The sequence below is a fragment of the Pseudophryne corroboree genome, chromosome 2 (genome assembly GCF_028390025.1).
Source record: "Pseudophryne corroboree isolate aPseCor3 chromosome 2, aPseCor3.hap2, whole genome shotgun sequence".
Lineage (NCBI taxonomy): Eukaryota > Metazoa > Chordata > Amphibia > Anura > Myobatrachidae > Pseudophryne > Pseudophryne corroboree.
Window position 1 is genome coordinate 346,330,483 of NC_086445.1, and position 16,140 is coordinate 346,346,622.

At 43.4% G+C, this 16,140-nt stretch overlaps 1 protein-coding gene across 6 annotated transcripts in view; it reads left to right on the plus strand.

Moving 5' to 3' along the window:
* The window catches only part of FARP1 (FERM, ARH/RhoGEF and pleckstrin domain protein 1), a 261,056-nt gene that overhangs the window by 38,106 nt on the left and 206,810 nt on the right, over positions 1–16,140 (plus strand). For all 6 annotated transcript variants that reach the window (XM_063953058.1, XM_063953061.1, XM_063953062.1 and 3 more), the window contains exon 2: positions 2,630–2,832. In XM_063953058.1, coding sequence (XP_063809128.1) covers positions 2,662–2,832 — 171 coding nt within the window. In that variant the 5' untranslated portion in view covers positions 2,630–2,661. The remainder of the gene's footprint in view (positions 1–2,629; positions 2,833–16,140) is intronic.

A 16,140-nucleotide genomic window follows, 5' to 3' on the forward strand; every position in this document is an offset into this window, starting at 1 on the left:
ATTTCTAAGCAGTCTAGTCAGATTGCTTAGAAATTAAGCACGGATCTCTCCGTGTGTACCCCCCTTAAGAAAAATAGGCAAACAGAAATATACATAGATTATTCAGGTTACTAATACCCCTTATTCTACCAAAACAAATAACCCCGGTCATTGCCGATGCAACCCAGGTCAGCGTTTGGTGGAAAAGAGTCTCTGAAAAATAATCCAAGTCCACTTACCCTGGTAGCTACCAAAAACGAACCCGGGAAAGACCTAGGTAGCCTGCGATGTAAAGGGGTGACCCAGGTCATGCTTAAAGCTATTGCGAGATAGCTCACTGCTTGGGGATAATGTAATCTCCAAGCGATAGCAGAGGAAAGACCCTCCACTAACCCATGTCCAGCCTGCAGTGTGAACGGAGTTTCAAGCCGATGTGTCGCGGCTTGTAACAGTGTTCAATTACCCAGGTCCGGTCCAGGTTTTTAGTGGAATAGAGGTATAATAACATACACCTAAGAAAATGATGAATGTTATTTATGAAAGAAAAATATGTTCTCTGGATATTGGGGGTCATTCCGACCCAATCGCTCTCTGCAGTTTATCGCAGCGATCGGGTCGGAATTGCGCATGCGCCGTCACATGTCGTTTTTCTGCGATCGCCTCTGCCTGATTGACAGGCAGAGGCGGTCGCTGGGTGAGAGGGGGTGGAACAGCGGCGTTTGACAGCCGTTATGGGGGTGCGGAACGGCCAATGTAGGCGTGGCCGGACCGCATGGGGGGCGGGCCACAGCGACTGCGTGACGTTACATGCAGCCGCTGCAGCCGGGGAGCGACGAGTAACTCCCGGCCAGCACGCTTAAGCTGTGCTGGCCGGGAGCTACTCCTGAAGTGCGAAAGCATCGCCTCTGTGCGATGCTTTTGCACTTCTGCAGGGGGGGGGGGGGGGGCGGCACTGACATGCGGGGCGGGATAGCCCTGTGCTGGGCGTCCCCCCGCATGTCTATTGTCGTGATCGTAGCCCTGCAAAATTTTGCAAGGCTACGATCATCTCGGAATGACCCCCATTGTCATGTTACAGGTCTCCATACCAGAAAATGTGTATTGCTGTACCTTTTTATAATAGTAAAGTAACATGGCTTAAATAGATCATTCTGTAATAAAAAAAATAAAAAAAAATACACTTTGATAGCCGAGTATTTGGGTATATTTTCTAAAGTAACTTTTTCTCCCTGCGCTGTCATTCTATATGACGCAATGGGGCAAGAATACACTTGACTCACCAAGTAATTAAAAAGTAATTAATTTTAATCAATAATGACTAGTCTTATAATTATAAAAGATTAGTAAAATGACATTTAACAAGCTGAAAAGCTTTTGTGATCTACGTATTAGGGATAATTGCGCTCGCCCAAAAAAGGACGTGGCATAACAAAAGGGGCGTAGCCTTGCTGCACAGGGTGTTATGACTGTCTCGCACGAAATCACACATTGGCCCCCACAGTTGAAAAAAATCACAAAAAAAATATGCCCCCACAGTGCCAGATACACATAGGCCCCCCCAGTGCCAGATGTGCCCCCACAGCACCACATATGCCCCCACAGCGCCATGTGCCCACAGTGCCAGATATACTTACTTTAGCTGGCTGGATCCTGCTCCCGTCCCTGCTCCCGCTTCCCGCCGCTGCTGCTGTCCTGCTGCTGCCAGCGCTGATTGGATCAAACCAGATCCAGCAGGCGCACAGGCTCCTCACATCGCGTTCCCAATGATGCATTGCGCTTCTGACGTCATGACGTCACCCGCGCAAATGCATCATTGGGAATGATCCAGACTCAGACGGCAGAGGCGCCAATTGGATCGCGATCTACCGGTAGATCGCGATCAATGTTTTGGACGCCTCTGATATAGACTAACAGCGCAGGGAGAAAAAGTTGTTTTATTCTGTCTACACCTAATTGTTTCAGGTGAATTGATTTGGCTTTTACCACAAGCCAATTACTTCACTGCTGCTTTTTTGTTTAATATATATTGTATCTGTATAACTCATTTAAGCGCCAGGCAATTGTGGTTGTGCAGGTTTATAGAAGTGGAGATGTTGCCCATAGCAGTCACTCGGATTCTATTTATCACTTATTTAGCACTTTCTAATCTAGAAGATTGCAGCTGGAACCTGGTTGCTATGGGCAACATCTCCACTTCTGTAAACCTGCACTTTAGTAACTACACCCCTTTCTTTGAAGGCTTGTTTTTTGTTTTCTCCATATCTGTTGTTGTAACAGTGGAACGTGAGGGCAGTTAGTAGAGAAGTGAGTTCTAAATGGTGTTGTCTGTCACCTTTTCCTGCCCGAGTGTACATAAGCTTCATATGAAAATATCACCTATGGCTAATAAAAATGTTACATGTAAAGTGACTATATCTCTAAGCACATACGTTGAATATCCAATTATCCACTTGTATAATTTCTTTTGTTTTACTTTTTTTGCACATACTCTATTAAGGTTTTGCAGTCTTGTTACACACATCCTATTATTAGACTTTTCGCCATTTATTTGTTTTTAAAGATGTAACTTTTATTCCTCAATGAGTTGGTATGTTACTTCAGTCGCAGTGTGATTCATGTGTGTTAATCATTTTGCATTGTTTCATTCCAGTGGCAAACTAGGGAACAGTGGATTTTCAAAGCATGGGGGAGTTAGAGCAACAGCAGACGGCTGCCTCTCGATTAGGGGCTCCGGAGAGTGCCGGGATCAGCACTTTAGAACATGGAATCAAGCCACCCCTGTCGCCACAAGGAAAGTCCTTTCCCTTCAAAGTCCAAATGTTGGATGACACACAAGAAACAATTGAAGTTCCGGTAAGTGTTTTCATGTGGTTCTGAACAGTAATCTAACAAAAACAATTTGCCAATCCTGGTCACAAATTGAACATCAGTATGATGATATGTACAGTGACAACCTGTGGAATTATGCAAAAAATTACGCAAATGAAATCTATGGTTTTTCCCAATTAGTTGCATAGTTTATCTTGTACTTCTACGTTGTACAAAGCTGTTTAACACTTACAATTGTGCTGTAGTATGCCACTATTGAATTACTTTAACATTGGCCAGTGAAACTGCTGTAGAGAATGGGGCTGATGCAATGCCAAAGTAAAATAGATGCGATTTACTCTGGTGAGGAGAGTGTTGCCGTGGTTATTGAGCTATACGCAGCTTGAAATTGATATGCCTCTGTATCGGCAGCGTAGCAACCAGGGTAACTACAAGTCGTCATTGTCATCAGTTTGAATGTGCATGTGCCCGGTAAAGATAGAACTTCTAATAGGAGTATACAGCACTGGCTGTATATGTGTGAACACAGAGTTACTGAATGTGAGAACATCTTTCATTCCCCCATTCAGACTCTCTGGTTGTATTATTTGAAACATACAAAATGCATTCTGGTCTGCATAGCTGCATTCTATAGATTGTATGCTTGCAAGCAGGGCCTTCCTGCCTCTGTCTGTCTGTTATTACCCAGATTTGTTCTGGCACTGTTGTTCCAATTGTAAAGCACAACAGAATATGCTGCACTATATAAGAAACTGTTAATAAATAAATAAATATATACATGCATGCGCTTTTCTGAGCGTGCCCAGTGTAAATTCCCACAAGATACAGTATGCAGGCTGCCATATGTTCATCTCTCAGCCCCAATGTATTTACTGGTTTTTGAAACAGTTTTTTTTTTTAAATCATCATAGTGGGTGAAATGTGCTGTCTGCCATGTGAAGTCTTTTCATTAGTACTCCATTGACTTGTGCGTATTAGGTATGTTTTATGTATTTTGGTTTTAGAATTAAGCATTATACTTTGATAAAGCTTTGCAACTTCTCCGGATGCAGAGGAACTGATCTGTAAGACATTTTAAGCCTAGCCTTTCTGCAGTCTTTAATGCAGATTCACAAAGCTACCAAATATCAGTTCCAAACCAACCACCAAAGATCAATGTTAAATATATTACCTTGGCTGGAAGAAATAATTTAGGTATGAATGTATGTTAAAGATGATTAGGTGCAGACAAACAAATAGTCCCCAACTAATAGATGCTTGATAGTGCACCACCAGTGATATACTGTGCACCACCTTGGCAACTGCATTTGATGATTAAGACCTATCTGCTTGAAGTCTTCAGCTGGGAAGTTTTCTCTTTAAGGTTGTTGAAGACAGCTGATTGGATGAACCATATTCACTTTCCAATCATATGCTTCTCTGTAGAGCTCAGTAATTTATTTTTTTACTTTACACCTTTATTTGTCCTTTCTTATTTTTGTTCATCTCTGTTGTGGAAATATAAGAACATTTATGTTGTCGAATGATCTGAAAATCCTTTATTAAAAGCAAAGCATATATTCATTTATAGTTGAAAAATCGGATATAGTGTCAACATACCGTTTTAGATAGCTCTTACCCAAACATTATTAAACCGGGTTGATGTACCCATACACATGGGATGTAGATATGTGACCGGTGGTCAGGAGACCACCCGTCACATTACTGGCACCTACATCCCCCTGATCCCGACAGCATGCCGACTACCAGTGACTATTCCCCACTCATGGGTGTCCACGACACCCATAGAGTGGAAATAGAGGGGACTTGTACTCGCCCACACTGCCGGCATTCCGCGGCCGGGATCCCATACCCAACCTGTGCACATTGTTGACTTATGTAATACTCGTGTAGTACATTCTAAACTTACCCAGTAAACAAATGACGATGACGTTAATATGGGTCGATTTCAAACCTGCATGGCAGTTCGCCACAGACGCGACCGCATTAACTCCCATTTCTTATCAGACTGTTTGTTAACCTGCATTGTTTAAAACATGCCCAGAAAGCACACATGTTCATTCAAGCCTAGCAGTCTCCTTACACTCTTAACTCCTTATCTCTTCCAAGTTCACAATCAGACACTGATCTCTCGTGTACATACCCTTCACTCTGCACTATCCTCCTCTTCAGCGTGCTTCCACTCAGTTGGCAACTGTGATGCTTTCTGTCTGCCCTTCCCAGGGCACTGGTATAGGGTGCTATTGTTGATACTTGACTCTCTCTGGTCTTTATATCGCATTATTAGATTTTTTTCCCTGTATTGTACTGTCGATTTGAAACCCTTCATTTTGTTTTGATTGTGTGTAATTTTCCCTATATGGCACTGCTGGCACTAATACCCTTTTTGCTAAAACATTCTGGGCCTGACTGAGAGGTGCACACAGTTGGAACTGCATCTTTTTCTACCTTTATGCAAATTGAGCAGCGATTCTCCGCCTACTGAGAAACCCACTGGCACCAACAGCACGTAGTAAGATGCATCATCATTGTACCATCGGTTGCAACATCATAGATTGCACCTACCTTTAACACATAATACACTTCTTGGTGTATGCGTCTGGGTCTGTACTGCAACTCTGCACGAACACTTATGGGATGCATGTGCAGACAAAAAACACTGCACAAGAAAAAAAATACACTGGCACCCACAGGAAAAAAAACAGTGAGCAGCCGAGGGAGACAGACTGCAAGAGAGAAGCAGAGATAGCAAGAGAGCACCAGAGATAGACACAGACAGCAAGAAAGCAGCAGAGACAGACACAGACAGCAAGAAAGCAGCAGAGACAGGCACAGACAGCAAGAAAGCAGCAGAGACAGGCACAGACAGCAAGAAAGCAGCAGAGACAGGCACAGACAGCAAGAAAGCAGCAGAGACAGGCACAGACAGCAAGAAAGCAGCAGAGACAGACACAGACAGCAAGAAAGCAGCAGAGACAGGCACAGACAGCAAGAAAGCAGCAGAGACAGGCACAGAGAGCAAGAAAGCAGCAGAGACAGGCACAGAGAGCAAGAAAGCAGCAGAGACAGACACAGACAGCAAGAAAGCAGCAGAGAGAAACAGACAGCAAGAGAGCAGCAGAGAGACTGACAAGACCAGAGAGTGACAGACAGCAAGAGAACAGCAGGGACAGTCAGAAGTGCCAGCAAAGAGACAAGTAATAGACAGCAGAGACAGCCAGCGCCCCGGGCTCACCTTCGCTTGGAAGTAGATGCCGTGCTGGAAGGCTATCTTATTGTGCAGGGGAACCTGGGAGTCGCATCCATTATCCACCAGGTTGTACCTGTTCCTCATCGGCATGGTCCCTGAGCCCAAGGGTAGAATGTCTGTCTCCTGGTGGTGGTCCGATTGAGGGCTCTGGGGTCACTGCACCCCAGTCCTGTCTCCTGGGGTGATGGGCTACCGTGAGACAAAGAACTCCGCTCAGCCCCCTTGGTGTGTCTCCTCTGTGCGGCTTTATGTTGGGGGGTGCCCAGCTATCCTCTGCTTCGGCTGCCACAGTGCCATCGTGACTGCTCCAGATGCTCTTGGGCTGCAGGTTGCCAGAAGCATCCGCTAGCCAGCAAGATCATATTTTCTGGTTTGCATTACACAAATCCTGGAAGTTCAGCATCTGGCAGCAGACACATGTATCAGGCCGGGCCGTCAGATAGGGTGTGCACTCCCGGTCAAGGGACAAATAGGACTAATCTGTCCCTGACAGTGCCCCCATCCACTCTTGCGCGCTCTATCTATCTATCTATCTATCTATCTATCTATCTATCTATCTATCTATCTATCACATATATAATATATATTATATGTATCATATAAATTATATATATATCTGCTGCGATTTCTTGTAAGAAGGCATATAAACCAAAGGCTCAGTATATCATTGTGCTATATACAATACTTGTTACTGATGCAGTCAGAATAGACTGGCTGCCGGGTCCTGCTGCGGCGGCTTGTTTATACAGACAGGGGCGACAGGGCTGGAGTCTGATCCGGAGGCAGTCCGGCTCTGTAAAGTCTTATGGGGGTAGGGGGGGGGGAAGGGGGGCTACTGCGGCTGCACATGTGCAGCATCTCCACCAGTGTCCATTTTGTTGATACTTTCAGTTAATGCTGCCCGACCGGAGCTGAGCTCCGATCGCGGCAGCCGGCCGGCATAGGAATGATGGGCGGCCACTGAGTGGACGACCGGACCAGCCAAATGGAATGTGGTCCGACGTACCAATCCGCCCCTGGCTAAATATAGTATTAACGATGCTATAGTGGAAACTACTGTGGAGGAAAGGGATCTAGGAGATGACTTAAAGGCAGGTAAGCAATGTAACAAAGCAATGAGCAAGGCTAGTCAGATGCTTGGTTGCATAGGGATAGGAATCGTCAGCAGAAAAAGACATAATAATGGCCCTGTATAGGTCATTGGTACGGCCTCATCTAGAATACTGTGTTAAATTCTGGAGGCCATATCTTCAGAAGGATATAAATACATTAGAGACTGTACAAAGAAGGGCAACTAAAATGGTGCATGGCCTACATTAAAATCTCAATAAGTATAGGCCCTCATTCCGAGTTGATCGCTTGCTAGCTGCTTTTAGCAGCAGTGCACACGCTAGGCCGCCACCCTCTGGGAGTGTATCTTAGCTTAGCAGAAGTGCGAACGAAAGGTTAGCAGAACTGCCTGAAAATTTTTTCATGCAGTTTCTGAGCAGCTCCAAACCTACTCCTACCTTGCGATCACCTCAGTCAGTTTAGTTCCTGCTTTGACGTCACAAACACACCTTGCGTTCGGCCAGCCACTCCCCCGTTTCCCCAGACACGCCTGCGTTTTTACCTGGCACGCCTGCGTTTTTTAGCACACTCAGCCAGTTACCACCCAGAAACACTCTCACTTCCTGTCAATCACTCACCGATCAACAGCGACAGAAAAGCGTTGCTCGACCTTGTGTAAAACTGCATAGTTTTGTGTGAAAGTACTTCGCGCGTGCGTACTGCGGCCCGTACGCATGCGCAGAAGTGCCGCTTTTTCAACTAATCGCCGCGCTGCGACCAAAAGCAACTAGCGATCAACTCGGAATGAGGGCCATAGTTTTGAGCAGAGAAGGGAAAGGGAGGACATGATAGAAACTTTCAAGTATACATATGGAGCAAGCGTGGCTTCATCGCAGACGGGGGTGCGCGCACATGCGCCTGGCCTCGACGGCGAGCTTAAAGAGACGCTCCCATTTACTCCCATTAATTCCGGGAACCACGCGCGTCGACGTGCACACGTGTCCCAATACAAACATTTGTTAAAATTGTAATAGTTGACTTTCGGTTCCCATAAATCACATGCTGATAGAATGGCTGTAAATGGATCTCTCTTGCCTGTGTTTTGTTGCCATTGAACACCTGTCAAATAAGATTTTAAATGTCAGGTTGTTCCTCTGTGTTTCCGATTTCTCCACATGTTGTGTTTGTACTGTACACTGGTTTTTAGGTCTGCACAGAGTTATACCCGTGATTAACCTTGAAGTGATAATTCCGGCCTCTATCAGTTCACCTGTTTTGTACGCTTGCACAATCAGAAAAGATAATAGATCCTTCTGCACTGTTATCCTTTATCAGAGGTAACAGTGTTTTGGCATTCCTGTGGGAGACTTCTTTCAATGGTCCTATTTTGTATGCAGATTTTTATATAGTTACTTTTTTTTGCTGCATTTTTCCCCCTCAGAGAGTTATTCCCATCCATGACTGTCTTATCGGCCATGTCCAGTTGCCTTTTACATCACTTAATAGAGGTCATCTCTCACACCAGTAACCAGTAAATCAAACACCGCTGATAAATGGAAGGTAACGCCGCCAATTTGCATGTTTCTTTTGGCCTGGCATATTTTTCCACTGCTTTTCCAGAAACCACGTGTGGAATATTGCCCATGCCTGCATTTTCTTACTGCGGGCAGAACAGCTTTACTTTGAAATAAAGACACTGCTTCACTGATAGTAAGGGGTTGAGCCCATGTTTTTTATGATGCCGAACTTAGTACAGGACAGACAACTTATCTTCAAGCTAACAACATTATGGATTGAGTTTATATTAAAAATGACAAACAAAAATCTTGTGAAAGATAAACAAAGCGACTCCCTGTATAACTTAAAAAAAATTAATAAAGGATGGTAGTCCTTGTAATACTAGGTACCAAAATATGTTTATGCTGTCATTTAAATTACCACTTTGTGCACTGGTTAAAATTGCCCCATGTGTTCTGTGGTTCTTTTCCTTGCTCTAAATACTGTACTTCTGATAAGTTCAGTGAGAGCTGTGGACATATGTCACACAGGGGATTTACAATAAGATATATTATGCTCCTAATTTATCAAGCTTATCAAAGTCCTTGGATGTTGTAAGGGCTCTGAAAATCTATGTAAGGAGGATTGCTCGTCACAGAAAATCGTACTCTGTTTGTCCTGTATGATCCCAAGATATTTGGGTGTCCTGCTTCTAAGCAGACGATCTCTCGCTGGATCAGGTTCACTATCCAGCATGCGTATTCTAAGGCAGGATTGCTGTGTCCTACGTCTGTCAAGGCCGACTCTACATGTAAGGTGGGGTCTTCCTGAGCGGCTGCCTGGGGTGTTTCTGCTTTACAACTTTGCCGAGCTGCAACTTGGTCTGGGTTGAACACGTTTACAAAGTTCTACAAGTTCGATACTTTGGCCTCTGATGATCTGAAGTTCAGTCAATCAGTTCTGCAGGAGCATCCGCGCTCTCCCTCCCGTTCTGAGAGCTTTGGTACATCCCCATGGTAGTAATGTGGACCCCAGCATCCTCTAGGACGTAAGAGTAAATAGGATTTTGGTAAATCCTTTTCTCGTAGTCTGTAGAGGATGCTGGGCGCCTGCCCGGTGCTTGTTTTCCTGCAATTGTTATCTGGTTCAGTACAACTTTGTTTTAGTTAAGTACTACATTGTTACTTGGTAAGTAATGTTTTCAGCGGTTGCTGAGTTTACAAGCGAAGTTAGCTTGATGTGCCTTGTATGTGTGAGCTTAGTGTTCATTCCAGCACCCTGCACCTTTCAAAATCCGTGCAGTTCCTCTTCCTTGCCTGGGGTGTCGCTCTCTGCTGTGGTGCTTCTCAGCACACTCTGATCTGTTACTCCGTGCTGTGATACAGACCTGTGTGTGCTGAGAAGCACCAGAGCAGAGAGCGACACCCCAGGCAGGGAAGAGGAACTGCACAGGATTTGAAAGGTGCAGGGTGCTAGAATGAACACTAGAGCTGGTATGAATCTCGCCACTATCTGTGTTAAATCCTTCTCTTGAAGATGTCCGTCTTCTCGTGCACAGTTTCTAGACTGAGCTGGTAGGAGGGGCATAGAGGGAAGAGCCAGCCCACACTCTCAAAATCTGAAAGTGCCAATGGCTCCTGGTGGACCCGTCTATACCCCATGGTACTAATGTGGACCCCAGCATCCTCTACGGACTACGAGAAAAGGATTTACCGGTAGGTAACCAAAATCCTATTTTTGGCTGCACTGTTCTTCCTTGTACGTGTTTCAATAACATTAATTTAATATTTTAAGTGAACGTTTTAGAATGTGTTTTCCTTTCATCTAAATAACAATAAGAAATTAAGCCAACATATAACACAAACAGTGTGTGCACCACGTTTCCTAGAACACAAACATAGCAATATGCTCTCAGTGAGATTGCTCTAACACTGCAGACAACACAGCTGAATAAACACACCCTTTAGCCTTAGTCAATAAATAACTATTGTTTACTTTAACTTTTTAACAACTACTTGTTTTGGGATTTTTTTCATTTCTTAGACGTTTCCCTTTTTGTGAACCAAACAAAACCTTCAGATTGTCAACATGGATAAGTTCCTTTTCTAACAATACGCTATCTGTACTCACATTGTTACTCCTCTAATGGCATGTGTATTACCATCCAGGCTGGGATGTAGTTACTTGGTTTATGTTTCTTTTTATGCATATTTGTGTTTTGTAAATAGAGATAGAAGCCGCATGGAGGGAACAATGGGGATCATTCCTAGTTTTGTATTCCCAGGCATGTGCATTAGATGATATACTTCACACTAATTATCCTTCTGTATTTTACCAACACTGGGTCTATGCTTCATTGCTCTTACTCCATCATATTTAGCCAGAGATTGCACTGCCCACAACAGATCCAGCCTTTCCCCTGCAGCATCACATCTATGCTATGTTCCACATAGAGGTGGCATCACCTACAGAAATATTCTGTATGCATGCTAATTGTTCCTTGTCACTGCTTTCAGAGTCTCACCTGGAGGATGGGAACATACTGGGATTTATAATTCCTTAAGTAAGAAGTTTTGACCACTGGTCCTGAGTGTCTGTCTTTATTCTTTGTGACAGAGTTGTACACAGTCAGGTTTATGCACAGCCCTAAGGCTGTCCTGCCTTACAGATTGTCATAACACTTCATGGAAGGAGCTGCCTGCCAGATGATTTCTCCCACCCTGAACTCTTAACTGAAAGCAGAGTGGGGCAGCCTTGTGCACAGAGATGTCCTGTACAGAGTACTCTGTGTACCAGAAAGGGGGTGGGAAAACACATTGCTTATTACAAGCCTGTTTTCTTGGTTTTACCTCGCTCTAGCTTCCTCGGGGATACTTTATGGAAATGCATCTTTAAGTGAACGTTTTAGAATGTGTTTTCCTTTCATCTAAATAACAATAAGAAATGAAGCCAACATATAGGCTGCAATTTGCCACTACTTTATGTGAATGAACAGATGTGGTCAAAATGATATACCATACAAGAGTTAACTAAGGAACGTTTCTTTTTTTGTGTTAGCGAAAAATGTGGGTATAAATGACCCCAAAAGGTTCTGCTGGAGTGGTAAATGTGACTCCCTAACTGCTGGGACTTGTGTATACTATTTGTTTGTGTTTGCCATTGTACAGACAACTAATTTGAAAGCATTTAACACATAATCAAAGCTTTTTTTAAATGGCTTTGATGGTGGCATTTGGAAATGGGAAAGTACGGCAGATGTACCTGTGCATGCACACACTATACGGCCAAATGTTAGGTTTTACTTCTCATGAAACCATTAACTAAAGTTCTGTTAAAACACTGCTTTATTCTACTATGATGCATTGAAATGTGTTAACTCCAGCTGTTACAGTGACGATAAACTACAAGTTGGTGTGTGCATTTTCAGTGCCCGCTGTTTTCCCCACCTGTACGTACAAGCCCTTAAGGGTGTGTACACACAGTAAGATTTATCCTTGCAATTTTGACTATATACTGTAGTCAAAATCGCAAGGAAGTTAGTGCAAATCGCACTATTAGGCAGCTTGCGATACCGATGACTATATAGTATACTGTCTAGTAAAAAGTATAGTCAAAATTGGCACTTAGTCAAAATCACACATAGGGCCCAATTCAGACCTGTTAGCTTGCTAGGTTTTTTTTGCAATCCTGCGTTCGTATAGTCGCCGCCCATAGGGGAGTGTATTTTTGCTTTGCAAGTGTGCGAACGCATGTGTAGCAGAGCTGTACAAATAGATTTTGTGCAGTATCTGAGTAACCCAGGAATTACTCAGCCGCTGCGAACACTTCAGCCTGTCCGGGACCGGAATTGACGTCAGAAACCCTCCCTGCAAACGCATGGACACGCCTGCATTTTTTCAACCACTCCCAGAAAATGGTCAGTTGACACCCACAAACGGCCTCTTCCTGTTAATCTCCTTGCGAATGCCCGTGCAAATGTATTCTTTGCACAAACCCATCGCTGAGCGGCGATCCACTTTGTACCCGTGCGACACGCCTGCGCATTGCGGTGCATGCGCAGTTTAGACCTGATCGCAGACTATACGAAAACGCAGCCTAGCGATCTGGTCTGAATTAGGCCCATAGTCAAAATCAAAGGTACAGATAGTCAAAATAGATGCTTCTGGGCTCTGGGGGAGTTCAAGGGAAATCGCATAGTCAAAATCGGAGATGGTCATAATTTCACCGTGTGTATGCACCTTAACAAAATCTAAGTTAACAAACTGTTCTTTACATACATATATTGCAGGACCGATAACAGCCGCATGTGGTAGGCAGTAGTATAACAACACTTTAGTTTGCCTATCTTAATGGGAATATTTGTGCTTTTTTATGTTCGCAGTACTTGTTAATTATACAGGCACCAATCTGCCCAGCACTACCCATAAGTCCTAATTAGTTCCCACGTTAGCACATTGCAGCATAAGCTTATTTCACATTGTGGAACTTAGCCTCACTGGTAGGATTTATCCATCAAAATAATGTAAACTGTTGCGGTACATATGGTTCTTATATGTATTAAAATGGTCTACAGCAGGTATATATGAGCTATGCGCTGCAGACCGCAAACTCAGAAGTCCCAATGGAAGTCTATGGGGCTGTAATGTGCCCGTATAAGAAGTGTATTTTTCCGGAGCTTCTGCACTGTAGGCAACATTATCTCTAGATGGCGTTGCCTATGTAAGACTATAGATTTCTTTCCACAACATAATTTGACATTCCGTGGGATGGCCTATCTGGAAACAAAATAGGCCTTCCCACGGCATGTCAAGTTATGTCCAAAATGTATCAAGCCATTGAATTTTTGTATAAATAATCACTGGCACCTGATCGCTTAACCCTTGAAGAAGTCCTTGGTGACGAAACGCGTTGGATTTTTCTGGCTTATGCAACATCTGCATCTTACTAAGATCAAACTCCACTAAAGGAACCCAGTGTATTTAATGTGGATGAATTCGCTTTCACTACTGTAAAAGATCTATTATGTACTCTATATGTGGATGTGAACTGATGCCATTGTTTTTTATCCATTTTATTGTGAATAAATCTTTTATGTAAAAATTAAGTCTATAGTGGCTTTAAATGAATATTGTGTTGAACACTGTACTGTTTATATCAGGAAATCTCACACTCAGCGCCCTCAGATTCTGTATTTATATATGTGTATGTGTGTATAATTAATAAATAAATATATATATATATATATATATATATATATATATATATATACCACACACACAGATGGAGCCACACTAATCGTGGCTCAGTCTGTGCCTGGGTGCGCCTACCACATAGAAATGACATACACACAGGGCAGTGTGTAGCAACGTTTCGGCATGCCAGGCGGTTTCAGCATACCTGACAACGGTTGAATAAACAGAAACGTTGCTACTTACTGCCCTGTATGTGTGTCATTTCTATACTGTGGAGTGCCGCTTCTTATGGGAACATATATAATACAATAGTGTGTATGTATGTGTATATGTGTGTGTGTATATATGTGTGTGTGTGTATATGTTTGTGTGTGTGATATGTATGTATGTGTGTGTGTGTGTGTGTGTGTGTGTATGTATAATATATATATATATGTGTGTGTGTTATGTGTGCATGTATGTATAATATGAAATATGTATGTTCATTATAAAGATTACAGTGATCTTTGGTTTGTGAAAACAGTCACTGTTGCTAATTGTACCTTCTCATAAAAGATGTTTGTAATAATAGAATGTCTCATTTATAATAAATGTCTTACATTTTGGCACCACCCAAGGACCACACATAATGGGGTGACGTGATGTGTGCCACACACAATGGTGACATTTATTTCATAAATTATTTTAGTGCCTGGAAGATTCCTCTCAGAATATGATTCTTCTCATTACTTTCATGTCATCAGTTGCTGCACCGTGTGTGTTCTTACCATATACATTCAATGTGCAGTAGCTGAAGAAATAGTATTTTATGAAAAGTCCATTCTGCTATAGACTTCTCCTAGTTTTACTTTGTATATATTCATATACAAAGTTCTAATTTACAGGTACACCACCGATTTTCCGGCATCCTCGTTTCCAGTGCCGTGTCGGATTATCGATTTTGCTGGATTAACGGTGGAATTGTTGTTGTTTTTTGTTTGTTTTGTTTTTTTACTAATTTTGCACCTTCAGAACATTTTTAAAGTAATACATAGTAAAATATATGCTACAGTGGACGCTATAACAGCCCCATCGATGCTTGCTGTGTCACCTGCAGTGCCCTCAGAAACTGTATTTACTGACACTTGCTCATGCTGTGTGTTCCGCCCATGTGCGGTACCTGCTTTGACCTTGGACGCCATAACAGCCCCACTGATGCTTTCTGTGTCACCTGCAGTGTCCGCGGAAGCTGTACCCACTGACACTTGCGTGTATTTCGTTTTACGCCCATGCGCAGAATTTGCTTTGGATTAAAAGACGTCCCTAACCCCCTTTAATCCAGACAAAACAAAATTGCCCGGATTAATAGAGGTTCCGGATCATTGGATGCCGGAAAATCGGTGGTGTACCTGTACTAACATTGTATTTTGATGCAAGATTGTATAAATGATAGCAACCACCAAACTCCTGCTTTCATTATCATATGTGCACATTGCAGATTTATCTAATTTCATGTTTTCATTTTGTGGAAGCAATGTTGCAACAGTAAATGGCAGAAACTGCAGTACACAGGTAGAGAATATGGAGGGAATCCAATTAGTTGCGAGTTGGTACTGCGAAGACATGTAAATGCAACAACGGCACACAAACTTGCCCCCCTCTTCGTCCCTTCTAGTGCCAATCTTGCACATTTTTGCTTGCAGCTGTATGGGCCACACTTACTCGCAGGTGCGAGCTGCTCGCGCCTAAATTGATTCCACCCTAAGATAGAATAATAAGATTTTACTTACCGGTAAATCTATTTCTCGTAGTCCGTAGAGGATGCTGGGACTCCGTAAGGACCATAGGGAATAGACGGGCTCCGTAGGAGATAGGGCACTTTAAGAAAGCTTTGGGTTCTGGGTGTGCACTGGCTCCTCCCTCTATGCCCCTCCTCCAGACCTCAGTTAGGGAAACTGTGCCCAGAGGAGATGGACAGTACGAGGAAGGATTTTTGTAAACCTAAGGGCGAGATCCATACCAGCCACACCAATCACACCGTATAACTTGTGATAAACTACCCAGTTAACAGTATGAACAACAACATACCTCGGGTCAACCGATAAACTATAACATAACCCTTATGTAAGCAATAACTATAAACAAGTCTTGCAGAAGAAGTCCGCATATGGGACAGGCGCCCAGCATTCTCTACGGACTACGAGAAATAGATTTACCGGTAAGTAAAATCTTATTTTCTCTAACGTCCTTGAGGATGCTGGGACTCCGTAAGGACCATGGGGATTATACCAAAGCTCCCAAACGGGCGGGAGAGTGCAGATGACTCTGCAGCACCGATTGAGCAAACAGGAGGTCCTCCTCAGC